The sequence below is a fragment of the Salmo salar genome, chromosome ssa24 (genome assembly GCF_905237065.1).
Source record: "Salmo salar chromosome ssa24, Ssal_v3.1, whole genome shotgun sequence".
NCBI lineage: Eukaryota > Metazoa > Chordata > Actinopteri > Salmoniformes > Salmonidae > Salmo > Salmo salar.
The window spans coordinates 42,323,606-42,350,000 of NC_059465.1; the positions used below are offsets into that span (position 1 = coordinate 42,323,606).

Consider the following 26,395-nt stretch of genomic DNA (forward strand, 5'->3'; position numbering starts at 1 on the left):
GCATGTCACCTGTTCAGTTAGAAGAGACAACACTCTAGAAACTCCTCCCTTGCATACAGCAACTAGAAGCACTGGATTAGAAGCAACATTTGCACTGAGCTAAAGTCAAGAATTGCCGCTTTCAAGGAGCGGGACAATCATCTGGACGCTTATAAGAAATACCGGTACGACCTCCAAAGAAACGCATCCGCGAGCTGTCCAGCTACCTGAGCCTTCCAGACGAGCTAAATGCTTTCTATGCTTGCTTCGAAGCAAGCAACACTGAACCATGCATGAGAGCACCAGCTGTTCCGGACGACTGTGTGATCGCGCTCTCTGTAGCCGATGTGAGTAAGACCTTTGAATAGGCCAGCATTCACAAGGCCGCAGGGCCACACAGATTAACAGGACGTGTACTCTGAGCATGTGCTGACCAACTGGCAAATATTTTCAACCTGTCCCTGACCAAGTCTGTAATACCGACATGTTTCAAGCAGACCACCATAGTCCCTGTCCCCAAGAACACCAAGGTAACCTGCCTTAATGACTACCGACCCGTAGCACTCACGTATGTAGCCATGAAGTGCTTTGAAAGGCTGGTCATGGCTCACATCAACACCATCATCCCAGAAACCCTAGACACACTCCAATTTTCACCCCTTACTGCCCTTTCCCACCTGGCCAAAAGGAACACCTACGTGAGAATGTTGTTCATTGACTACAGCTCAGCGTTCAACACCATAGTGCCCTCAAAGCTAATCACTAATCTAAGGACCCTGGGACTAAACACCTCCCTCTGCAACTGGATCCTGGACTTCCTGATGGGCCGTCCCAAGGTGGTAAGGGTAGACAACAACACATCTGCCACGCTGATCCTCAACACGGGGGCCCCTTAGCGGTGCGTGCTCAGTCCCCTCCTGCACTCCCTGTTCACTCATGACTGCACGGCTAAGCACGACTCCAAGACCATCATTAAGTTTGCCAATGACACAACGTGGTAGGCCTGATCACCGACAACGACGAGACAGCCTATAGGGAGGAGGTCAGAGATCTGGAATTGTGGTGCCAGGACAACAGCCTCTCCCTCAACGTGTTCAAGAGAAAGGAGATGATCGTGAACTACAGGAAAAGGATGGCCAAGCACGCCCCCATTCTCATCGACGGGGCTATAGTGGAGCAGGTGCAGAGCTTCAAGTTCCTTGGTGTCTACATCACTAACAAACTAACATGGTCCAAACACACCAAGACAGTCGTGGAGAGGGGACGACAACACCTATTCCCTCTCAGACGACTGAAAAGATTTGGTATGGGTCCTCAGATCCTCAAAAAGTTCTTCACCTGCACCATCGAGAGCATCCTGACTGGTTGCATCACCGTCTGATATGGCAACTGCTTGGCCTCCAAAAGAAAAGCTCTGAAGGGTTTAGTGCGTATGGCCTATTACATCACTGGGGCCAAGCTTCCTGCCATCCAGGACCTCTATACCAGGCGGTGTCAGAGGAAGGCCCTAAAAATTGTCAAAGACTCCAGCCACCCTAGTCATAGACTGTTCTCTCTGCTACCGCACGGCAAGCGATACCGGAGCGCCAAAGTCTAGGTCCAAGAGGCTTCTAAACAGCTTCTACCCCCAAGCCATGACTCCTGAACATCTAGTCAAATGGCTACCCAGACTATTTGCATTGACCCCTCCCTTTTTTATGCTGCTGCTTCTCGCTGTTTATTATCTATGCATAGTCACTTTACCCCTACCTACATGTACACTACCGTTCAAAAGTTTGGGGTCACTTAGAAATGTCCTTGTTTTTGAAAGTAAAGCACATTTTTTTGTCCATTAAAATAAAATCAAATTGATCAGAAATACAGTCTAGACATTGTTACTGTTGTAAATTACTATTGTACCTGGAAACAGCAGATTTCTTAATGGAATATATACATAGGCTCATTATCAGCAATCATCACTCCTGTGTTCCAATGGCACGTTGTGTTAGCTAATCCAAGTTTATCATTTTAAAAGGCTAATTGATCATTAGAAAACCCTTTTGCAATTAAGTTAGTTCTTTGGACTAGTTGAGTATCTGGAGCATCAGCATTTGTGGGTTCGATTACAGGCTCAAAATGGCCAGAAACAAAGTGCTTTCTTCTGAAACTCGTCAGTCTATTCTTGTTCTGAGAAATGAAGGCTATTCCGTGCGAGAATTTGCCAAGAAACTGAAGCTCTCATACAACACTGTGTACTACTCCCTTCACAGAACAGCGCAAACTGTCCCTAACCAGAATATTTTTTATGCGCTAAGATATAGTCACTCAGTGGATATTCAATGTTGCCATTAACTTCTTCAGGCTAGGGTCTATTTTTCTCCACTTCCTGTCTGACTGACGTACCTAAAGTAAACTGCCTGTTACTCAGGCCCAGAAGCCAGGATATGCATATAATTGGTACCATTGGATATTGAACACTTTGAAGTTTGTAGAAATGTTAAAATAATGTATGAGACTATAACACAATTGATATGGTAGGAGAAACTCCAAAGAAAAAGCAACCAGAATGTATTTTTTTGAGAGCCCATGCTCTTTCAATGGAAAGCTATGGGTCCTATGCAATTCCAGCTCCCTGATTGCAATTCCTATGGGTTCCACTAGATGTCAACAGTCTTTGTTCAAGGTTTCAGGCTTGTTTCTTCCCAAACGAGGAAGAATTTTGAGTTTTGGTACTGGGAGTCAGAGTTGGAAATCAGTTTGTGCGTGCGATGAAGAGGACGCACTTGCGAAGTTTTACTTTTCTATTGAACATACTTCTTTCCGTATGAAATATTATAGTTTAATTACATTTTAGGGTACCTGAGGATTATATAGAAATGTATTTTGACATGTTTTAACAAAGTTTAGCGGTAGCTTTTTGGATTCCTTTCTCTGCATGTTGAACGAGTGGATTACTCACATCGATGGCGCCAATTAAACAGATTATTTGGGATATAAGAAGGATTTTATCTAACAAAACGACCATGCATGTTGTAGCTGGGTCCCTTGGGAATGCAAATCAGAGGAAGATTTTCAATAAGTAAGTGATTATTTAATCGCTTTTTGTGATTTTATGAAGCCTGTGCTGGTTGAAAAATATATTGATGTGGGGCGCCGTCCTCAAACAATCGCATGGCATGCTTTCGCTGTAAAGCCTATTGTAAATGGGACAATGCAGTTAGATTAACAAGAATAGAATTTAAGCTTTTAACCGATATAAGACACTTGTATGTACCTAGTGTTTAATATCCATAACTTTGATGATTATTTATTTGAATTGCGCGCCCTCCAATTTCACCGGAAGTTGTCAACAGGTGTCCCGCTGGTTTTTGCAGATAGGGGCTAATTGAATAAAAATAATCACATTGGCTTCCCAAATGGGGACTTTACATAACTTGGTGCCCTACTTTGCGAGGCATTGGAAAACCTCCCTGGTCTCTGCGAGGCATTGGAAAACCTCCCTGGTCTCTGCGAGGCATTGGAAAACCTCCCTGGTCTTTCCGAGGCATTGGAAAACCTCCCTGGTCTTTGCGAGGCATTGGAAAACCTCCCTGGTCTTTGCGAGGCATTGGAAAACCTCCCTGGTCTTTGCGAGGCATTGGAAAACCTCCCTGGTCTTTGCGAGGCATTGGAAAACCTCCCTGGTCTTTGCGAGGCATTGGAAAACCTCCCTGGTCTTTGCGAGGCATTGGAAAACCTCCCTGGTCTTTGCGAGGCATTGGAAAACCTCCCTGGTCTTTGCGAGGCATTGGAAAACCTCCCTGGTCTTTGCGAGGCATTGGAAAACCTCCCTGGTCTTTGCGAGGCATTGGAAAACCTCTGCTCGACTGAGGGACCCTTACAGATAATTGTGTGTGTGGGGTACAGAGATGAGGTAGTCAATTCAAATGTAATGTAAACACTGTTATTACACACAGTGAGTCCATGCAACTTGTTAAGCACATTTTTACTTCTGAACTTATTTAGGCGTTGCCATAACAAAGGTGTTGAATACTTACTGAGTCAATACATTTTCACTTTTCATTTCTAATTAATTTTTTAAAAATCTCTAAAATCAGAATTATACTTGGACATTTTGGGGTATTGTGTGTAGGCCAGTGACAAAAAAAGATACATTTTAATCCAATTTGAATTCAGACTGTAACACAACATAATGTGGAAAAAGTCAAGGGGTGTGAATACTTTCTGGAAGCACTGTACCTACCTCAATTACCTCTTATCCCTGCACATCAACTCGATCATCAACTCAAACTTTATCTGGTATTCCCTGTGTATAGCCATGTTATTTTTACTCGTTATTCTTATTTGTTATTCACTGTATTTCTAATAATATTCTATCTTTGTTATCTTTAACTCTGCAATTCACTGTTATCTTTAACTCACTGTTATCTTTAACTCACTGTTACCTTTAACTCACTGTTATCTTTAACTCACTGTTATATTTAACTCACTGTTATCTTTAACTCACTGTTATCTTTAACTCACTGTTATCTTTAACTCACTGTTATCTTTAACTCACTGTTATCTTTAACTCACTGTTATCTTTAACTCACTCACTGTTACCTTTAACTCACTGTTATCTTTAACTCACTGTTATCTTTAACTGTTATCTTAAACTCACTGTTATCTTTAACTCACTGTTACCACACCTCTTTAAGGAATACCTGGGATAGGATTAAGTAATCCTTCTAACCACCCCCCCCCAAAAAAGAAAAGATATAGATGTACTATTGTAAAGTGGTTGTTCCACTGGATATCATAAGGCGAATGCACCAATTTGTAAGTCGCTCTGGATAAGAGCGTCTGCTAAATGACGTAAATGTAATGTAAATGTAACTCACTGTTATCTTTAACTCACTGTTATCTTTAACTCACTCACTGTTATCTTTAACTCACTGTTATCTTTAACTCACTGTTATCTTTAACTCACTGTTACCTTTAACTCACTGTTACCTTTAACTCACTGTTACCTTTAACTCACTGTTAGCTTTAACTCACTGTTATCTTTAACTCACTGTTATCTTTAACTCAGCATTTCACTGTTAGTCTACACCTGTTGTTTATGAAGCGTGTGACAAAAAACATTTGATTTGATGATGGGATCTTAATTGCTTAATTAACGCGAGAACAACACCTGTGTGGAACCACATGTGGTGTGGAAGCACTTGCTTTCAATATACTTTGTAATCCTGATTTACTCAAGTGTTTCCATTATTTTGGCAGTTACCTGTAGATGAGTGTCAATGGTTTGTCTATGTAGATAGTTCAGAGCGATTCCACACCAGCGAGAGCTGCTATTATATTTTTTGGGGGGGAGTATTGTGTGTAGGTCAGTGACAAAAAAAGAAATGTTGACATGTTTAAAGAGTATATTGTTCTGAACAATATGTATAAAAAATAAGCTAAATCAAAAAAGGGTACTTATCAGATATTATTATTAATATTTTTGTATGTTGAATAAATTAATGTGATTTTTTTTTCTTCTCAGAATCTTGACATACTCCATATGTTAGAGCACACTATAAGCAGTATAATGACACCAAGATATTGTCTCTACCATGTACGCTTCACAGACCATAGGGTCTTACAGGAGGCATGTATAGGTCTAAAATGGCCTACCTTTCATCGTGATTTTCAGAAAGATCCCATTGAAGTTTCTATGTGAGAATTGCCAGAACAATCTGAGATATCAAATATATTTTCCCGCTTCCTCTGGCATGGAATCGCCCTTGTTGACTGTGTCTGGGTGTATGTATAAGGCTAATGATCATTTCACTATCGCGTTAGGTTCCCCAAAACGACATGTGTGTGTCACAGGCCTGTTGGACTAGGGTTGAGTGATTTGACCCTAATATTGACTGTGTGTGTTTGTTGCAGGTCTGTTGGAGTACAGTCATGAAAAGGGAGATGAAGGAGGGAGCATCTCCTTCAAGTTCAACCTGGTGGATCCAGAGGGCAACAAACTGATCGACCAGTCCTTCCACATCAGTATACTAGGTAGGTACCAGTCCTTCTACATCAGTATACTAGGTAGGTACCAGTCCTTCCACATCAGTATACTAGGTAGGTACCAGTCCTTCTACATTAGGATACTAGGTAGGTACCAGTCCTTCCACATCAGTATACTAGGTAGGTACCAGTCCTTCTACATCAGTATACTAGGTAGGTACCAGTCCTTCTTCATTAGGATACTAGGTAGGTACCAGTCCTTCCACATCAGTATACTAGGTAGGTACCAGTCCTTCCACATCAGTATACTAGGTAGGTACCAGTCCTTCTTCATTAGGATACTAGGTAGGTACCAGTCCTTCTTCATCAGTATACTAGGTAGGTACCAGTCCTTCTACATCAGTATACTAGGTAGGTACCAGTCCTTCTTCATTAGGATACTAGGTAGGTACCAGTCCTTCTTCATCAGTATACTAGGTAGGTACCAGTCCTTCTACATCAGTATACTAGGTAGGTACCAGTCCTTCTACATCAGTATACTAGGTAGGTACCAGTCCTTCTACATCAGTATACTAGGTAGGTACCAGTCCTTCTACATCAGTATACTAGGTAGGTACCAGTCCTTCCACGTCAGTATACTAGGTAGGTACCAGTCCTTCTTCATCAGTATACTAGGTAGGTACCAGTCCTTCTACATCAGTATACTAGGTAGGTACCAGTCCTTCTTCATTAGGATACTAGGTAGGTACCAGTCCTTCTACATCAGTATACTAGGTAGGTACCAGTCCTTCTACATCAGGATACTAGGTAGGTACCAGTCCTTCTACATCAGTATACTAGGTAGGTACCAGTCCTTCTTCATCAGTGTACTAGGTAGGTACCAGTCCTTCTACATCAGTATACTAGGTAGGTACCAGTCCTTCTACATCAGGATACTAGGTAGGTAGCAGTCCTTCTACATCAGTATACTAGGTAGGTACCAGTCCTTCTACATCAGTATACTAGGTAGGTACCAGTCCTTCTTCAGTAGGATACTAGGTAGGTACCAGTCCTTCTTCATCAGTATACTAGGTAGGTACCAGTCCTTCTACATCAGTATACTAGGTAGGTACCAGTCCTTCTTCATCAGTATACTAGGTAGGTACCAGTCCTTCTACATCAGTATACTAGGTAGGTACCAGTCCTTCTACATCAGTGTACTAGGTAGGTACCAGTCCTTCTTCATCAGTATACTAGGTAGGTAACAGTCCTTCTTCAGTAGGATACTAGGTAGGTAACTTTGTATGGTGTCCTGTTATGTAAGGAACACAGTACTGGCGATCAATTCAAAACAGTAGGTGGCCAATTGTTACTGGTAGTTGCTCACGAGCGGTGCCCTACTTTCCTGATGCGATCTAAAAACACCAGTGGTCTGTTCTGGGCTTTCTGTTCCCATGTGGTTGAAACATCTTCACTCTCAGGTTTTGATCTCTCCTTCCCTCTGTTATCTTCCTCCTCGTCTCCCCCGTCCCCATGTCCCCCCGTTACCCCGTTCCCCTGTCCCCCCGTTCCCCCGTTCCCATGTCCCCCCGCTCCCCCGTTCCCCCGTCCCCCCGTTCCCCCGTTCCCCCGTCCCCATATCCCCCCGTTCCCCTGTCCCCCCGTTCCCCCGTTCCCCCGTTCCCATGTCCCCCCATTCCACCGTTCCCCCATTCCCATGTCCCCCCTGCTCCCCGTCCCCCCGTCCCCATGTCCCCCCGTTCCCCCGTCCCCCCGCCCCCGTTCCCCCGTTCCCCGTCCCCCGTCCCCCCGTCCCCCGTTCCCCGTTCCCCCATCCCCATGTTCCCCCTGTCCCCATGTTCCCCGTCCCCATGTCCCCCCGTTCCCCTGTTCCCCCGTTCCCATGTCCCCCCCATTCCACCGTTCCCCCATTCCCATGTCCCCCTGCTCCCCCGTCCCCCGTCCCCATGTCCCCCCGTTCCCCGTCCCCCCGTCCCCCGTTCCCCCGTTCCCCCGTCCCCCGTCCCCCCGTCCCCCCGTTCCCCGTTCCCCCATCCCCATGTTCCCCCTGTCCCCATGTTCCCCGTCCCCATGTCCCCCGTTACCCCGTTCCCCTGTCCCCCGTTCCCCGTTCCCATGTCCCCCCGCTCCCCCGTTCCCCCGTCCCCCCGTTCCCCCGTTCCCCGTCCCCATATCCCCCGTTCCCCTGTCCCCCCGTTCCCCGTTCCCCGTTCCCATGTCCCCCATTCCACCGTTCCCCCATTCCCCCGTCCCCCCGTCCCCCCGTCCCCCGTTCCCCGTCCCCCGTTCCCCCGTTCCCCGTCCCCCCGGCCCCCCGTTCCCCCGTCCCCCGTCCCCCCGTTCCCCCGTTCCCCCATCCCCATGTTCCCCCTGTCCCCATGTTCCCCGTCCCCCGTCCCCCGTTCCCCCGTCCCCCCGTCCCCCGTTCCCCGTTCCCCCATCCCCATGTTCCCCCTGTCCCCATGTTCCCCGTCCCCATGTCCCCCCGTTCCCCGTTCCCATGTCCCCCCGTTCCCCCGTCCCCCCGTCCCCCGTTCCCCCGTCTCCCCGTCCCCCCGTTCCCCGTTCCCCCCCATCCCCATGTTCCCCCTGTCCCCATGTCCCCCGTCCCCATGTCCCACCGTTCCCATGTTCCCCTGTCCCCATGTTCCCCATGTTCCCCCGCCCCCATGTTCCCCTGTCCCCCAGAGGACCACCTGCCCCCCTCTGTGGTAGTGAATAAAGGTCTGGTGGTTGATGAGAACTCAGTGAAGAAGCTGACTACTCTCCAGCTGTCAGCTACAGACCAGGACAGTGAGCCTGGAGAACTGGTGTACCGCATCACCAAGCAGACTGCACTGGGACACCTGGAGCACGCCAGCACCCCAGGTACTACTGCTGGTGCTGTACACACGCAGAGCAACCAGCTCGCATGGACACACACACCCACACCTGCACAAAACATGTTTTAAACGTGCGTATATTTTACACACTCATGCATACACAAACTTATAAAGGGTCAAACTTTCACGCACATACGTGTTCTAACGGACACACACACACACACACCTGTGTAATCCAACATGAAATAATGAGTCTGACGATTAGACACATTGGGACCAAAGATATCATGGAGGAAGTGACATCATGTTTGGCTGCTCTCCTCTCACTAGCATTCTAACCAGTGTCTAAGCCTCAACTTCAACTTCCTGAACTCACTTTACCTCGAGGCCGTTGGGGGCTTGACTTAGTTCATTAGTCTTTTACCTACCGGAACTCACACAGCTACACAGCTGGATACTGCCTGGAGTAAAGGGAGGTGGGTGGGTAGTAGACCAGATGACTGCCTGGAGTAAAGGGAGGTGGGTGGATAGTAGACCAGATGACTGCCTGGTGTACAGGGAGGTGGGTGGGTAGTAGACCAGATGACTGCCTGGTGTAAAGGGAGGTGGGTGGGTAGTAGACCAGATGACTGCCTGGTGTAAAGGGAGGTGGGTGGATAGTAGACCAGATGACTGCCTGGTGTACAGGGTGGTGGGTGGGTAGTAGACCAGATGACTGCCTGATGTAAAGGGAGGTGGGTGGATAGTAGACCAGATGACTGCCTGGTGTAAAGGGAGGTGGGTGGGTAGTAGACCAGATGACTGCCTGGTGTACAGGGTGGTGGGTGGGTAGTAGACCAGATGACTGCCTGGTGTACAGGGAGGTGGGTGGGTAGTAGACCAGATGACTGCCTGGTGTAAAGGGAGGTGGGTGGGTAGTAGACCAGATGACTGCCTGGTGTACAGGGTGGTGGGTGGGTAGTAGTCCAGATGACTGCCTGGTGTAAAGGGAGGTGGGTGGGTAGTAGACCAGATGACTCCCTGATGTAAAGGGAGGTGGGTGGGTAGTAGACCAGATGACTGCCTGGTGTACAGGGTGGTGGGTGGGTAGTAGACCAGATGACTGCCTGGTGTACAGGGAGGTGGGTGGGTAGTAGACCAGATGACTGCCTGGTGTAAAGGGAGGTGGGTGGGTAGTAGACCAGATGACTGCCTGGTGTACAGGGTGGTGGGTGGGTAGTAAGGCAGATGACGAGGATAGCTAGCTAGCGACCGACGCTACCGCTAATCCAAAACTCATACTTCATATTCCAGGACCTGCTATGCATGAAACACTGTCCGTTCTGCTTACAGTATATACCATTTAGCAGACACTTTAATCCGAAGCGCCCTAGTACAGTACAGTGCAAACGAAATGAGTGTTTGGTATGACCCCAGAGGGAATCAAACCCATGATCCTGGCATTGCACTCTAAACCAAAACAGGATTAGTATGAAAATGCTACATTAACATGCTACAGACGGTGTTTTCTTGCACATCAAGTTTACAAAGCTATTTCAACTATTAATGGTAATGGTTAATGCTAATAAATGGTAACTTCCTCCCGCTACAGGAAGCCGCATTACTTCCTTCTCCCAAGCTGACCTGGCTTCACGTAGCATCCAGTACGTTCACACCAGCGAAGAAGAGAAGCACACAGACGAGTTCTCATTCATAGTGTCTGACGGGGCTAATGAGGTACACACACACACACACACACACACACACACACACACACACACACACACACACACACACACACACACCTTGTATGCACCTCCAAGGACACACACACAAAAAAACGCATGCACGCACACACACACACACACACACACACACACACACACACACTGGGCATAATGGCTCTCTCTAATGCAGCCTAATGAGAAGCGCTTGGGTAAACACATGAAGAGGTTGTCTGGCCCTCACGACTGGCTAACTGCTGTGTGTGATGGCTCTGTGTGTTGCCTATACAGTTATATTCAGGTTGTCCATATGGTTATATTCAGGTTGTCCATATGGTTATATTCAGGTTGTCCATATGGTTATATTCAGGTTGTCCATATGGTTATATTCAGGTTATCCATATGGTTATATTCAGGTTGTCCATATGTTATATTCAGGTTGTCCATATGGTTATATTCAGGTTGTCCATATGGTTATATTCAGGTTGTCCATATGGTTATATTCAGGTTGTCCATATGGTTATATTCAGGTTGTCCATATGTTATATTCAGGTTGTCCATATGGTTATATTCAGGTTGTCCATACGTTATATTCAGGTTGTCCATATGGTTATATTCAGGTTGTCCATATGGTTATATTCAGGTTGTCCATATGGTTATATTCAGGTTGTCCATATGGTTATATTCAGGTTGTCCATATGGTTATATTCAGGTTGTCCATATGGTTATATTCAGGTTGTCCATACGTTATATTCAGGTTGTCCATATGGTTATATTCAGGTTGTCCATGTGGTTATATTCAGGTTGTCCATACGTTATATTCAGGTTGTCCATATGGTTATATTCAGGTTGTCCATACGTTATATTCAGGTTGGCCATACGTTATATTCAGGTTGTCCATATGGTTATATTCAGGTTGTCCATATGGTTATATTCAGGTTGTCCATACGTTATATTCAGGTTGTCCATATGGTTATATTCAGGTTGTCCATACGTTATATTCAGGTTGGCCATACGTTATATTCAGGTTGTCCATATGGTTATATTCAGGTTGTCCATATGTTATATTCAGGTTGTCCATATGGTTATATTCAGGTTGTCCATACGTTATATTCAGGTTGTCCATATGGTTATATTCAGGTTGTCCATATGGTTATATTCAGGTTGTCCATATGGTTATATTCAGGTTGTCCATATGGTTATATTCAGGTTGTCCATACGTTATATTCAGGTTGTCCATATGGTTATATTCAGGTTGTCCATGTGGTTATATTCAGGTTGTCCATACGTTATATTCAGGTTGTCCATATGGTTATATTCAGGTTGTCCATATGGTTATATTCAGGTTGTCCATACGTTATATTCAGGTTGTCCATATGGTTATATTCAGGTTGTCCATACGTTATATTCAGGTTGGCCATACGTTATATTCAGGTTGTCCATATGGTTATATTCAGGTTGTCCATATGGTTATATTCAGGTTGTCCATACGTTATATTCAGGTTGTCCATATGGTTATATTCAGGTTGTCCATACGTTATATTCAGGTTGGCCATACGTTATATTCAGGTTGTCCATATGGTTATATTCAGGTTGTCCATATGTTATATTCAGGTTGTCCATATGGTTATATTCAGGTTGTCCATACGTTATATTCAGGTTGTCCATATGGTTATATTCAGGTTGTCCATACGTTATATTCAGGTTGGCCATACGTTATATTCAGGTTGTCCATATGGTTATATTCAGGTTGTCCATATGGTTATATTCAGGTTGTCCATATGGTTATATTCAGGTTGGCCATACGTTATATTCAGGTTGTCCATACGTTATATTCAGGTTGTCCATACGTTATATTCAGGTTGTCCATACGTTATATTCAGGTTGTCCATATGGTTATATTCAGGTTGTCCATATGGTTATATTCAGGTTGTCCATATGGTTATATTCAGGTTGTCCATATGGTTATATTCAGGTTGTCCATACGTTATATTCAGGTTGTCCATACGTTATATTCAGGTTGTCCATATGGTTATATTCAGGTTGTCCATATGGTTATATTCAGGTTGTCCATATGGTTATATTCAGGTTGTCCATATGGTTATATTCAGGTTGTCCATATGGTTATATTCAGGTTGTCCATATGGTTATATTCAGGTTGTCCATACGTTATATTCAGGTTGTCCATACGTTATATTCAGGTTGTCCATACGTTATATTCAGGTTGGCCATATGGTTATATTCAGGTTGTCCATACGTTATATTCAGGTTGTCCAGACCATAAGGTTGTTGTGTATTTTCTAATTCCAGAGTGGGATATTTTCTCTCCCGTATTACACGCCGTAGATATTCGATCAGGATGTTTATAAACTATCACATAGAACAGATTAGGGTTTGTATCTAATACTATTTACACCAGGATGTGATCGCTCATGGCGTGAGACGTTTCCAGTGTATGTTGTGATGGGGTGACTATGACGTGTATATATATATGGTGTGATGGGGTGACTATGACGTGTATATATATGGTGTGATGGGGTGACTATGACGTGTATATATATGGTGTGATGGGGTGACTATGACGTGTATATATATGGTGTGATGGGTGACTATGACGTGTATATATATGGTGTGATGGGGTGACTATGACGTGTATATATATATGGTGTGATGGGGTGACTATGACGTGTATATATATGGTGTGATGGGGTGACTATTACGTGTATATATATGGTGTGATGGGGTGACTATGACGTGTATATATATGGTGTGATGGGGTGACTATGACGTGTATATATATGGTGTGATGGGTGACTATGACGTGTATATATATGGTGTGATGGGGTGACTATGACGTGTATATATATGGTGTGATGGGGTGACTATGACGTGTATATATATGGTGTGATGGGGTGACTATGACGTGTATATATATGGTGTGATGGGTGACTCTGACGTGTATATATATGGTGTGATGGGTGACTATGACGTGTATATATATGGTGTGATGGGGTGACTATGACGTGTATATATATGGTGTGATGGGGTGACTATGACGTGTATATATATGGTGTGATGGGTGACTCTGACGTGTATATATATGGTGTGATGGGTGACTATGACGTGTATATATATGGTGTGATGGGGTGACTATGACGTGTATATATATATGGTGTGATGGGGTGACTATGACGTGTATATATATGGTGTGATGGGGTGACTATGACGTGTATATATATGGTGTGATGGGGTGACTATGACGTGTATATATATGGTTTGATGGGGTGACTATGACGTGTATATATATATGGTGTGATGGGTGACTCTGACGTGTATATATATGGTGTGATGGGGTGACTATGACGTGTATATATATGGTGTGATGGGTGACTATGACGTGTATATATATGGTGTGATGGGGTGACTATGACGTGTATATATATATGGTGTGATGGGTGACTATGACGTGTATATATATGGTGTGATGGGTGACTATGACGTGTATATATATGGTGTGATGGGTGACTATGACTTGTATATATATGGTGTGATGGGTGACTATGACGTGTATATATATATGGTGTGATGGGTGACTCTGACGTGTATATATATATGTTGTGATGGGGTTGCTAGGTGGTTGCAGATTTCATCTCTACTTCAATGCATTGTGGAGTAGGTTAGTGTAAATCTTAGTTGCAATGTTGATTTGATATGAGGTTACATGTTCAATTGGAATTCCTCTCTATTTATGCATAGCAACGTGAGGTCAGATTTTAACACAGATACAATACCATGTAATTGCAGTTGAGAAAATTAATTCTGCTTATGCTCAGACACATCTCACAATTTCACAACAGATTCATACGTGGAGCCCTATTTTACTGTTATAGGATTTTATTTGTCACGAATACAACATGTGTAGACCGTACAGTGAATTGCTTACTTACAAGCCCTTAACCAACAATGCAGTTTTTACGAAAATCCCCCCCCCAAAAAAAAAAACAAGTAAGAGAAAAGAATAACAAATGATTAAAGAGCATCAGTAAATAACAGTAAATAACAACAGCTATATATACAGGGGGTACCAGTACAGAGTCAATGTGTGGTGGCACCTGTGATTAAAATTACTATGCATAGATAATAAGAGTGTAGCAGCAGCGTAGAAGAGGTTGGGTGGGGGGGCAATGCATTCGAATGAGCTATTCATGTTTAGGTTGTTGACAGTTGGTAGGTTCTGAACAAACATAGTATTATCTCAGACGGACGACTTGAACAAGCTCAAACCAAGTTTTTTTCACTCACTGGATGCTTCAGCTACAAACACAACAAGTCACACAAGTATATATTTATACCTCCCGAGTGGCGCAGCGGTGTAAAGCACCGCATCTCAGCGGTGTAAAAGCACCGCATCTCAGCGGTGTAAAAGCACCGCATCTCAGCGGTGTAAAAGCACCGCATCTCAGCGGTGTAAAGCACCGCATCTCAGCGGTGTAAAGCACCGCATCTCAGCGGTGTAAAGCACCGCATCTCAGCGGTGTAAAGCGCCGCATCTCAGCGGTGTAAAGCGCCGCATCTCAGCGGTGTAAAGCGCCGCATCTCAGCGGTGTAAGGCGCCGCATCTCAGCGGTGTAAAGCGCCGCATCTCAGCGGTGTAAAGCGCTGCATCTCAGCGGTGTAAAGCGCTGCATCTCAGCGGTGTAAAGCACTGCATCTCAGCGGTGTAAAGCACTGCATCTCAGCGGTGTAAAAGCACTGCATCTCAGCGGTGTAAAGCACTGCATCTCAGCGGTGTAAAAGTACTGCATCTCAGCGGTGTAAAAGCACTGCATCTCAGCGGTGTAAAGTACTGCATCTCAGCGGTAAAAAGTACTGCATCTCAGCGGTGTAAAGCACTGCATCTCAGCGGTGTAAAAGCACTGCATCTCAGCGGTGTAAGGCACTGCATCTCAGCGGTGTAAAGCACTGCATCTCAGCGGTGTAAGGCACTGCATCTCAGCGGTGTAAGGCACTGCATCTCAGCGGTGTAAAGCACTGCATCTCAGCGGTGTAAAAGCACTGCATCTCAGCGGTGTAAAGCACTGCATCTCAGCGGTGTAAAAGCACTGCATCTCAGCGGTGTAAAAGCACTGCATCTCAGCGGTGTAAAGCACTGCATCTCAGCGGTGTAAAGCACTGCATCTCAGCGGTGTAAAGCACTGCATCTCATCGGTGTAAGGCACTGCATCTCAGCGGTGTAAGGCACTGCATCTCAGCGGTGTAAGGCACTGCATCTCAGCGGTGTAAAGCACTGCATCTCAGCGGTGTAAGGCACTGCATCTCAGTACAGGAGGCGTCACTGCAGTCCCTGGTTCGAATCCAAGCTGCGTCACATCCGGCAGTGATTTGGAGTCCCATAGGGCGGTGCACAATTGGCCCAGCGTTGCGGCCCAGCGTGGGGTAGTTAAATAAAATAATAAAAATCTACAGTACATGTTAAGTTCCACATCTCTCCTTGCCCTAGTTCCACATCTCTCCTTCCCCTAGTTCCACGTCTCTCCTTGCCCTAGTTCCACATCTCTCCTTGCCCTAGTTCCACATCTCTCCTTGCCCTAGTTCCACATCTCTCCTTCCCCTAGTTCCACATCTCTCCTTGCCCTAGTTCCACATCTCTCCTTGCCCTAGTTCCACATCTCTCCTTCCCCTAGGTCACATCTCTCCTTGCCCTAGGTCACATCTCCTTGCCCTAATTCCACATCTCTCCTTGCCCTAGTTCCACATCTCTCCTTGCCCTAGTTCCACATCTCTCCTTGCCCTAGTTCCACATCTCTCCTTCCCCTAGTTCCACATCTCTCCTTGCCCTAGTTCCACATCTCTCCTTGCCCTAGTTCCACATCTCTCCTTCCCCTAGGTCACATCTCTCCTTGCCCTAGGTCACATCTCCTTGCCCTAATTCCACATCTCTCCTTGCCCTAGTTCCACATCTCTCCTTGCCCTAGTTCCACATCTCTCCTTGCCCTAGTTCCACATCTCTCCTTGCCCTAGGTCACATCTCTCCTTGCCCTAGGTCACATCTCTCCTTGCCCTAGTTCCACATCTCTCCTTGCCCTAGTTCCACATCTCTCCTTGCACTAGGTCACATCTCTCCTTGCCCTAGGTCACATCTCTCCTTGCCCTAGTTCCACATCTCCCCTTGCCCTAGTTCCACATCCCCCCTTGCCCTAGTTCCACATCTCTCCTTGCCCTAGTTCCACATCTCTCCTTGCCCTAGTTCCACATCTCTCCTTGCCCTAGTTCCACATCTCTCCTTGCCCTAGTTCCACATCTCTCCTTGCCCTAGTTCCACATCTCTCCTTGCCCTAGTTCCACATCTCTCCTTGCCCTAGGTCACATCTCTCCTTGCCCTAGTTCCACATCTCTCCTTGCCCTAGTTCCACATCTCTCCTTGCCCTAGGTCACATCTCTCCTTGCCCTAGTTCCACATCTCTTCTTGCCCTAGTTCCACATCTCTCCTTGCCCTAGTTCCACATCTCTCCTTGCCCTAGGTCACATCTCTCCTTGCCCTAGTTCCACATCTCTTCTTGCCCTAGTTCCACATCTCTCCTTGCCCTAGTTCCACAGAAACTAGCCTGAGACTCGACTGTTGCTCTCTACCTTCTTCCCTTGAAATATACAACAAAACGTGTCTGTACATCCCCTTCTCTCTCACAGTAACTTTCCACACAAAGTTTCTATTCCCCCATATTCACTGACACATTACATATGCGTGTATTACACATGTACAGCAATCATTAGAGGGTAACATAGGGACAGGAATAAGTATATTTCAAGTTAGAACCCTACTGTACTGTCTCTGTAGGTAGATAACAGTGTTCTGTACTGTATCTTTAGGTAGATAACAGTGTTCTGTACGGTATCTTTAGGTAGATAACAGTGTTCTGTATCTTTAGGTAGATAACAGTGTTCTGTATCTTTAGGTAGATAACAGTGTTCTGTACTGTATCTTTAGGTAGATAACAGTGTTCTGTATCTTTAGGTAGATAGCAGTGTTCTGTATCTTTAGGTAGATAACAGTGTTCTGTATGGTATCTTTAGGTAGATAACAGTGTTCTGTACAGTATCTTTAGGTAGATAACAGTGTTCTGTATGGTGTCTAGGTAGATAACAGTGTTCTGTACTGTATCTTTAGGTAGATAACAGTGTTCTGTATCTTTAGGTAGATAACAGTGTTCTGTACTGTATCTTTAGGTAGATAACAGTGTTCTGTATCTTTAGGTAGATAACAGTGTTCTGTATCTTTAGGTAGATAGCAGTGTTCTGTACTGTATCTTTAGGTCGATAACAGTGTTCTGTACTGTATCTTTAGGTAGATAACAGTGTTCTGTACGGTCTCTTTAGGTAGATAACAGTGTTCTGTACTGTATCTTTAGGTAGATAACAGTGTTCTGTACGGTCTCTTTAGGTAGATAACAGTGTTCTGTACGGTCTCTTTAGGTAGATAACAGTGTTCTGTACTGTATCTTTAGGTAGATAGCAGTGTTCTGTACTGTATCTTTAGGTAGATAACAGTGTTCTGTATCTTTAGGTCGATAACAGTGTTCTGTATGGTATCTTTAGGTAGATAACAGTGTTCTGTATGGTGTCCAGGTAGATAACAGTGTTCTGTACGGTCTCTTTAGGTAGATAGCAGTGTTCTGTATGGTATCTTTAGGTAGATAACAGTGTTCTGTATCTTTAGGTAGATAGCAGTGTTCTGTATGGTATCTTTAGGTAGATAACAGTGTTCTGTACAGTATCTTTAGGTAGATAACAGTGTTCTGTATGGTGTCTAGGTAGATAACAGTGTTCTGTACTGTATCTTTAGGTAGATAACAGTGTTCTGTACAGTATCTTTAGGTAGATAACAGTGTTCTGTATGGTGTCTAGGTAGATAACAGTGTTCTGTACTGTATCTTTAGGTAGATAACAGTGTTCTGTATCTTTAGGTAGATAACAGTGTTCTGTACAGTATCTTTAGGTAGATAACAGTGTTCTGTATGGTGTCTAGGTAGATAACAGTGTTCTGTACTGTATCTTTAGGTAGATAACAGTGTTCTGTATCTTTAGGTAGATAGCAGTGTTCTGTATGGTATCTTTAGGTAGATAACAGTGTTCTGTACAGTATCTTTAGGTAGATAACAGTGTTCTGTATGGTGTCTAGGTAGATAACAGTGTTCTGTACTGTATCTTTAGGTAGATAACAGTGTTCTGTATCTTTAGGTAGATAACAGTGTTCTGTACAGTATCTTTAGGTAGATAACAGTGTTCTGTATGGTGTCTAGGTAGATAACAGTGTTCTGTACTGTATCTTTAGGTAGATAACAGTGTACTGTATCTTTAGGTAGATAACAGTGTTCTGTACTGTGTCTTTAGGTAGATAACAGTGTTCTGTATCTTTAGGTAGATAACAGCGATCTGTACGGTCTCTTTAGGTAGATAACAGTGTATGGTCTCTTTAGGTAGATAACAGTGATCTGTACGGTCTCTTTAGGTTGCCCAGACGTTCTACATCACCATCCGGCCGGTGGATGACTCCCTCCCCCTGCTGGTGGTTCCTGGGATGAGGGTTCAGGAGGGGGTCAGGAAGACCATCACTGAGTTTGAACTGAAGGCCACTGACGCTGACACAGAGGTGGAGTAGGACAGGCTGTCTGATCATTCACTATACACAGTCCGTGTTCACTAGCAGTAAGCTTATCTAAACTACACTTCCTTGAAAAAGTATATTTCCTCCTTTCTGATTTTCTCTATTTTGGCATATTGTTTATACTGAATGTTGTGAGATCTTTTACCCAAACCTAATATTAGATAAAGGGAACCTGAGTAAACACATTTAAAAAAAATCTAATAAATCGTATTTTATTTAATTTAATTAACAAAGTCATGCAACATCCAATTCCCCTGTTTTAAAAACGTAATGTGGAGGAATATTGGCCAATCTTTTGCATGCAGAACTGCTTTACCTCAGTGACATTTGTGGGTTTTCAAACTGCTCGTTTCACAACATATCAATTGGGATTGAGGTCTGGACTTTGACTAGGCCATTCCAAGACTTCAAATTTGTTGCTTTTTAGTCATTTTCATATAGACTTGATTTTGTGTTTTGAATCATTGCCTTGCTGCATGACTCAGCTGCTCTCCAGCTCACAGACATATTACCTGACATTCTCCCGTATAATTATTTGATACAGAGCACAATTCACGGTTCCTTCTATTAAGTCGTCCAGGTCCTGAGGTAGCAAAGCATCCCCAAACCATCTTTACTACCACCACCATGCTTGACCGTTGGTAAGAGTTTCTCACTGTGGAATAACGCCAGGCATAATGGGACCTCATATCATCCAAAAAAAGTTGACTCAAGTTTGCTGAGAAGCACCTGGATGATCGTCAAGTCTCTTGGAATAATGTTCTATATTCAGATGAGTCAAAAGTATCACTTTTTTTTGGACGACGTATTAGGTCATTCAGGATCAAAAATATGCAAAAGTCGAGACATTTAGAAAAGGGGGGGAAAATACTTTTTCACTGCACTGTAGCAAAAAGACAGACCCGGACAGCAACAAAACAGAATGGCATTGTCAGTAGGTCACGACGATGATGTCAACATATTGTATGGCTTATTGGCTAAATAGTTGGTTGCTGTAGCAACTAGAAGAGAACAAAGACGTCTAGTTTCAAGCTCCTTGATTATGCTAAGTCAAGGTAACTTTCAGTTTAAATATGCACTATTAGCATAGACAAGGTGGAGGGTAAAGTTGTCACCCTCATTAAAATAGCCATGATGGAATTCTTAATTTTATCACAATAGTGTAATATATCGTACATTGAGTGTATAAAACATTAGGAACACCTTGCTAATATTGTAGTTACAACCCCTTTTCACCCTCGTCAGGGTCATGGACTCTACAAGGTGTCAAAAGCGTTCTACAGGGATGCTGGCCCCATGCTGACTCCAATGCTTCCCACAGTTGTGTCAAGTTGGCTGGATGTCCGTTGGGTCGTGGACCATTCTTGAAACACACGGGAAAACTGTTGTTGCAGCAGCGTTGCAGTTCTTGACACACTCAAACCGGTGCGGCCTGGCACCTACTACCATACCCCGTTCAAAGGCACTTAAATATTTTGTCTTGCCCATTTATCTACTGAATGGCACACATACACGACACAATCCATGTCTCAACTGTCTCAAGGCGTAAAAATCCTTCTTTAACCTATCTCCTCCCCTTTCATCTACACTGATTGAAGTGGCTTTAACAAGTGTCATCAATAAGGGATCATAGATTTCCCCTGTATTCACCTGGTCAGTCTATGTCATGGAAAGAGCAGGTGTTCTTAATGTTTTGTAGACTCATCGTATATATTCAGCTGCTTCCGGTCTATCATTGCCATTCAGTGTAAACCAAACCAACCCATCTTAGATGTTAGGTCCCCTCATATGAGGGACTTTGAGCGGTTGTGGACCGGTTCAGACTGACATTTTGTGAACGGTTTAGAGTCCCATGCCTTATAGTGGAAGAAATCCAATCTGTCTGCTCTCTGTTTCCACCCTGCAGAGCTGATTGAAGTGTCACAGATTTCAGACCCCACATTAGCTTAAGAAGTGACGGTGTTCCTGATGTTTTATACACTCGGTGTATATTATATATCATAACATATTGACGCTAAAATATCTCCCTCCAGGAGGAGTCCATCACCTTCACCATAGTCCAGCCTCCCCGTCACGGCAGCATGGAGCGGACCAACAACGGACAGCACTACCGTCAGACCAACAGCTTCACCATGGATGACGTCTACCAGAACAGAATCAGCTACAACCACGATGGATCCAACTCACTGAAGGACAGATTCACCTTCACTGTAACTGACGGGACTAACGTCTTCTTTATGGTGGAGGAGGCAGGCAAGGAGGTGAGGGGAGGAAGGGGTGTGTCTCTGTCTCTCGCTCTCTCTCACTATCTCTCAGTGTCTCTCTGTGTCTCTCTCTCTGGCTCTCTCTCTGTGTGTGTGTGTGTGTGTGTGTGTGTGTGTGTGTGTGTGTGTGTGTGTGTGTGTGTGTGTGTGTGTGTGTGTGTGTCTCTCACTCTCTCTCTCACTATCTCTCAGTGTCTCTCTCTCTTTCTCTCTGTGTGTCTCTGTGTGTCTCTCTCTCTGTGTGTGTGTCTCTCTCTCTCACTGTCTCTCTCTGTGTCTCTCTCTCACTATATCTATATCTATGTCTCTCTCTGTTTATCAATTCAATTCAATTCAATTTGCTTTATTGGCATGACATAACAATGTACATATTGCCAAAGCTTACTTTGGATATTTACAAAATTAAAATATAAAGAACAAAATTGCCAACGGGACAACAGTAACAACAATAACCAAGGGTCAAAATAACCATACATTGAACAATAACAATAAGCATACAGTAGAGTACATGTGCAGGTTTATTGGTCTGTCAGACACTGTCCCTCAACTTATGGCAGGCAGCAATGTAGTGCGCTGCCAACACACAGCTCTCTGCGTCCTCCCCCAACAGGACGGGGAGTCTATTCTCATCAGAGAGGTCTTTGAAAACTTGAATCAGTGTTTCAAATTTGGGGAAATGACACTCTCTAATTGTTTTATATTTTTGACATTTTGTCAGGAAATGCAGCTCCGTCTCAGGTTCTGCTGTTGTGCAGTGGTTGCACAGCCTTTCCTCTACAGGGAGCCAGGTTTTCCTGTGTCTACCCTTCTCAATGGCAAGGCTGTGCTCACTGAGCCTGTACTTTATCAAGGCTTTTCTAAGGTTTTGATCAGAAACCATGGTCAAATATTTAGCCACGGTGTACTGCCGATTTAGGGCCAGATAGCACTGCATTTTGCTTTGTGTTTGTGCTTGTGTTTCCCAATAAGCAATGTAGTTTTGTTTTGACAGTGTTGTAATTTGGTTTATTCTGATTGATTGGATGTTCTGGTCCTGAGGCTTCAGTGTGTTAGTAGAACAGCTTTGTGAACTCAGCCCCAGGACCAGCTGGATGAGGGGACTCTTTTCTTTGCTCAGCTCTTGGCATTGCAGGGCTTGGAAATGATATGAGAGGGGGTCACTGTATTTTCGATGTTTCCAAAACTTAATTGCTCTTTTTTGAGTTTTTATTATTAGAGGATATTGGTCTAATTCTGCCCTGCATGCATTGTTTGTAGTTTTCCTCTGGGCATGTTGCAGAATCTTACAGAACTCTGCATGCAGGGTTTCAATGGGGTGCTTGTCCCATTTGGTGAAATCTTGTTTTGCAAGTGGACCCCACACCTCACTGCCATAAAGTGCAATTGTTTCAATGACACATTCAATTAGTTTTAGCCAAATTGTGATAGGTATTTCAATTTGAAATTGTTTTGTAATGGCGTAGAATGCCTTGCGTGCTTTCTCTCTTAGTTCATTCACTGCCTCATTAAGGTGTCCAGTTGAGCTTATTTTTAAACCTAAGTAATTGTAGTGTGTGCAGTACTCTATATATACTGCTCAAAAAAATAAAGGGAACACTTAAACAACACAATGTAACTCCAAGTCAATCACACTTCTGTGAAATCAAACTGTCCACTTAGGAAGCAACACTGATTGACAATACATTTCACATGCTGTTGTGCAAATGGAATAGACAACAGGTGGAAATTATAGGTAATGAGCAAGACACCCCCAATAAAGGAGTGGTTCTGCAGGTGGAGACCACAGACCACTTCTCAGTTCCTATGCTTCCTGGCTGATGTTTTAGTCACTTTTGAATGCTGGCGGTGCTTTCACTCTAGTGGTAGCATGAGACGGAGTCTACAACCCACACAAGTGGCTCAGGTAGTGCAGCTCATCCAGGATGGCACATCAATGCGAGCTGTGGCAAGAAGGTTTGCTGTGTCTGTCAGCGTAGTGTCCAGAGCATGGAGGCGCTACCAGGAGACAGGCCAGTACATCAGGAGACGTGGAGGAGGCCGTAGGAGGGCAACAACCCAGCAGCAGGACCGCTACCTCCGCCTTTGTGCAAGGAGGAGCAGGAGGAGCACTGCCAGAGCCCTGCAAAATAACCTCCAGCAGGCCACAAATGTGCATGTGTCTGCTCAGAAACAGACTCCATGAGGGTGGTATCAGGGCCCGACGTCCACAGGTGGGGGTTGTGCTTACAGCCCAACACCGTGCAGGACGTTTGGCATTTGCCAGAGAACACCAAGAGTGGCAAATTCGCCACTGGTGCCCTGTGCTCTTCACAGATGAAAGCAGGTTCACACTGAGCACGTGACAGACGTGACAGAGTCTGGAGACGCCGTGGAGAACGTTCTGCTGCCTGCAACATCCTCCAGCATGACCGGTTTGGCGGTGGGTCAGTCATGGTGTGGGGTGGCATTTCTTTGGGGGGCCGCACAGCCCTCCATGTGCTCGCCAGAGGTAGCCTGACTGCCATTAGGTACCGAGATGAGATCCTCAGACCCCTTGTGAGACCATATGCTGGTGCGGTTGGCCCTGGGTTCCTCCTAATGCAAGACAATGCTAGACCTCATGTGGCTGGAGTTTGTCAGCAGTTCCTGCAAGAGGAAGGCATTGATGCTATGGACTGGCCTGCCCGTTCCCCAGACCTGAATCCAATTGAGCACATCTGGGACATCATGTCTCGCTCCATCCACCAACGGCACGTTGCACCACAGACTGTCCAGGAGTTGGCGGATGCTTTAGCCCAGGTCTGGGAGGAGATCCCTCAGGAGACCATCCGCCACCTCATCAGGAGCATGCCCAGGCATTGTAGGGAGGTCATACAGGCACATGGAGGCCACACACACTACTGAGCCTCATTTTGACTTGTTTTAAGGACATTACATCAAAGTTGGATCAGCCTGTAGTATGGTTTTCCACTTTAATTTTGAGTGTGACTCCAAATCCAGACCTCCATGGGTTGATAAATTGGATTTCCATTTATTATTTTTGTGTGATTTTGTTGTCAGCACATTCAACTATGTAAAGAAAAAAGTATTTAATAAGATTATTTCTTTCATTAAGATCTAGGATGTGTTGTTTAAGTGTTCCCTTTATTTTTTTGAGCAGTGTATTTTGTACCAATTGAGAACTTTGGTCTAATTCCCTGAGAACTGGATCTTCTCTGGAAAATCGTTATTTTCGTTTTTTGGGGGTTTACTGCCACGGCCCAGGTCTGGCAGTACTGCTCTAGCATGTCCAGGCTCTGCTGTAGGCCATGTGCTGTGGGTGACAGCAGGCATAGGTCATCTGCGAAGAGTAGGCATTTAACCTCTGAATTGTGGACACTAACACCAGGGGCTGAGGATTTTTCTAGAACAGTGGCCAACTCGTTGATGTAACTATTGAAGAATACAGGGCTCAGAAGGCCTCGCCCGGGTTAAAGAATTCTGTTCTTTTCTTGCCAATTTTAATGCTGCACGTATTGCCAGTATACATTGATTTGTGGGATCTTGTTTTGAATTAGTTAGTAGCATGTAGCACCGCTGATGTTGCGGTTAGTTGTTTGTTTCCTTTTGTTTTGTAAGTTTCACTAAATAAAATATGTGGAACTCAGAGCACGCTGCGCCTTGGTCCGTCTCTCCACACAACCGTGACACAAATGCTTTTTGGAAGTCGATAAAGCAAGCGTATATTTCGGTATTATTTTGGTGTGTAAATGTATCTATCAGGGTGTGTAAGGTGTAAACATGATCAGTCGTGCGACGTTTTGGTATAAATCCAATTTGGCTTTTACAAGACATTGTGCTTATTAAGGAAGTTTAGAACTCTTACATTGATGATACTACAGAAAACCTTCCCCAGGTTACTGTTCACACAAATGCCTCTGTAATTGTTAGGGTCAAATTTGTCTCCGTTCTTAAAGATTGGGGTTATGAGTCCTTGATTCCAGATGTCAGGGAAATAACCTACACTCAGGATCAAATTAAACAGTTTTAATATAGCCAATTGATATTTTGCACTAGTGAGTTTGAGCATCTCATTTAGGATGCCATCAGGTCCACATGCTTTTTTACATTTGAGGGCCTGAAGTTTCTGATAGAGCTCCTGGTCAGTAATTGGGGAGTCCAATGGATTTTGATTGTCCTTTATAGCTTTTTCTAATCCATTCAACTTCTTATGAATTTGGCGTTGTTCTGCGTTTGTGTCAGTTTGAACGGTGTTGTAGAGTGTTTTGAAATGGGTCGTCCATACGTCACCATTTTGTATCTCTAATTCTTCTTGTTTAGATTTTTTTAGTTTTTTACAATTTTGCCAGAAGTTGTTTGTGTTTATGGACTCCTCAATTAGTGTCAGCTGGTTGCTGTTGTACTTGGCTTTTTTGGTTCTGAGTGTACGTTTAAAGTCTCACAGTAATGAAGGCGTAATTCACCATTATTTGGGTCTCTGTGCTTTTGGTTGAATAGTGTTCTAAGTTTTTTCCTTATAATTTTACAATCTGCATCAAACCAGTTGTCATCTGTGGTCTTTTTTGTTTTGTTTTTTATTCATTTCAATTGTGCTTCTTTTGCCGTTTGCCTGAATATATAGTTGATGTTTTTTACTGCTAGATTGATGCCTTCTTTACTGTGAGTGAATATGGTATCCAGAAAGTTATCTAAGAGTGTTTGGATATTTTGGTTCCAGGTTGCTTTCTGGTATTCGTCTGTGCTGTTTTGGGCCCATCTGTATGAATTTCTGATGTTGTACAGCTTACTGGGCTGTGAATGTGTGGTTGTTTCCATGTCTGTTCTTTTGAGGAACAACGAAATTTGGCTGTGATCAGACAAAGGTGTTAGTGGCTTGACAGTGAATGAGCTGAGAGAGAGAAAGGGTGATTGTCTCTAATCATATAGTCTACTGTGCTGTGGCCAAGAGGTGAGCAATAGGTGAATCTCCCCAAAGAGTCCCCCCGTAACCTACCATTGCCAAAGTACAGACCCTGGCTT

The 26,395-nt window shown here is 44.3% G+C and overlaps 1 protein-coding gene across 1 annotated transcript in view; it reads left to right on the forward strand.

Annotated features, from left to right (window-relative positions):
* The window catches only part of LOC106585923 (extracellular matrix organizing protein FRAS1), a 345,785-nt gene that overhangs the window by 277,782 nt on the left and 41,608 nt on the right, over nucleotides 1-26,395 (forward strand). Inside the window, exons 47-51 of the mRNA XM_045706754.1 lie at nucleotides 5,875-5,994; nucleotides 8,635-8,814; nucleotides 10,360-10,484; nucleotides 18,978-19,118; nucleotides 21,167-21,394. Coding sequence (XP_045562710.1) covers nucleotides 5,875-5,994; nucleotides 8,635-8,814; nucleotides 10,360-10,484; nucleotides 18,978-19,118; nucleotides 21,167-21,394 — 794 coding nt within the window. The remainder of the gene's footprint in view (nucleotides 1-5,874; nucleotides 5,995-8,634; nucleotides 8,815-10,359; nucleotides 10,485-18,977; nucleotides 19,119-21,166; nucleotides 21,395-26,395) is intronic.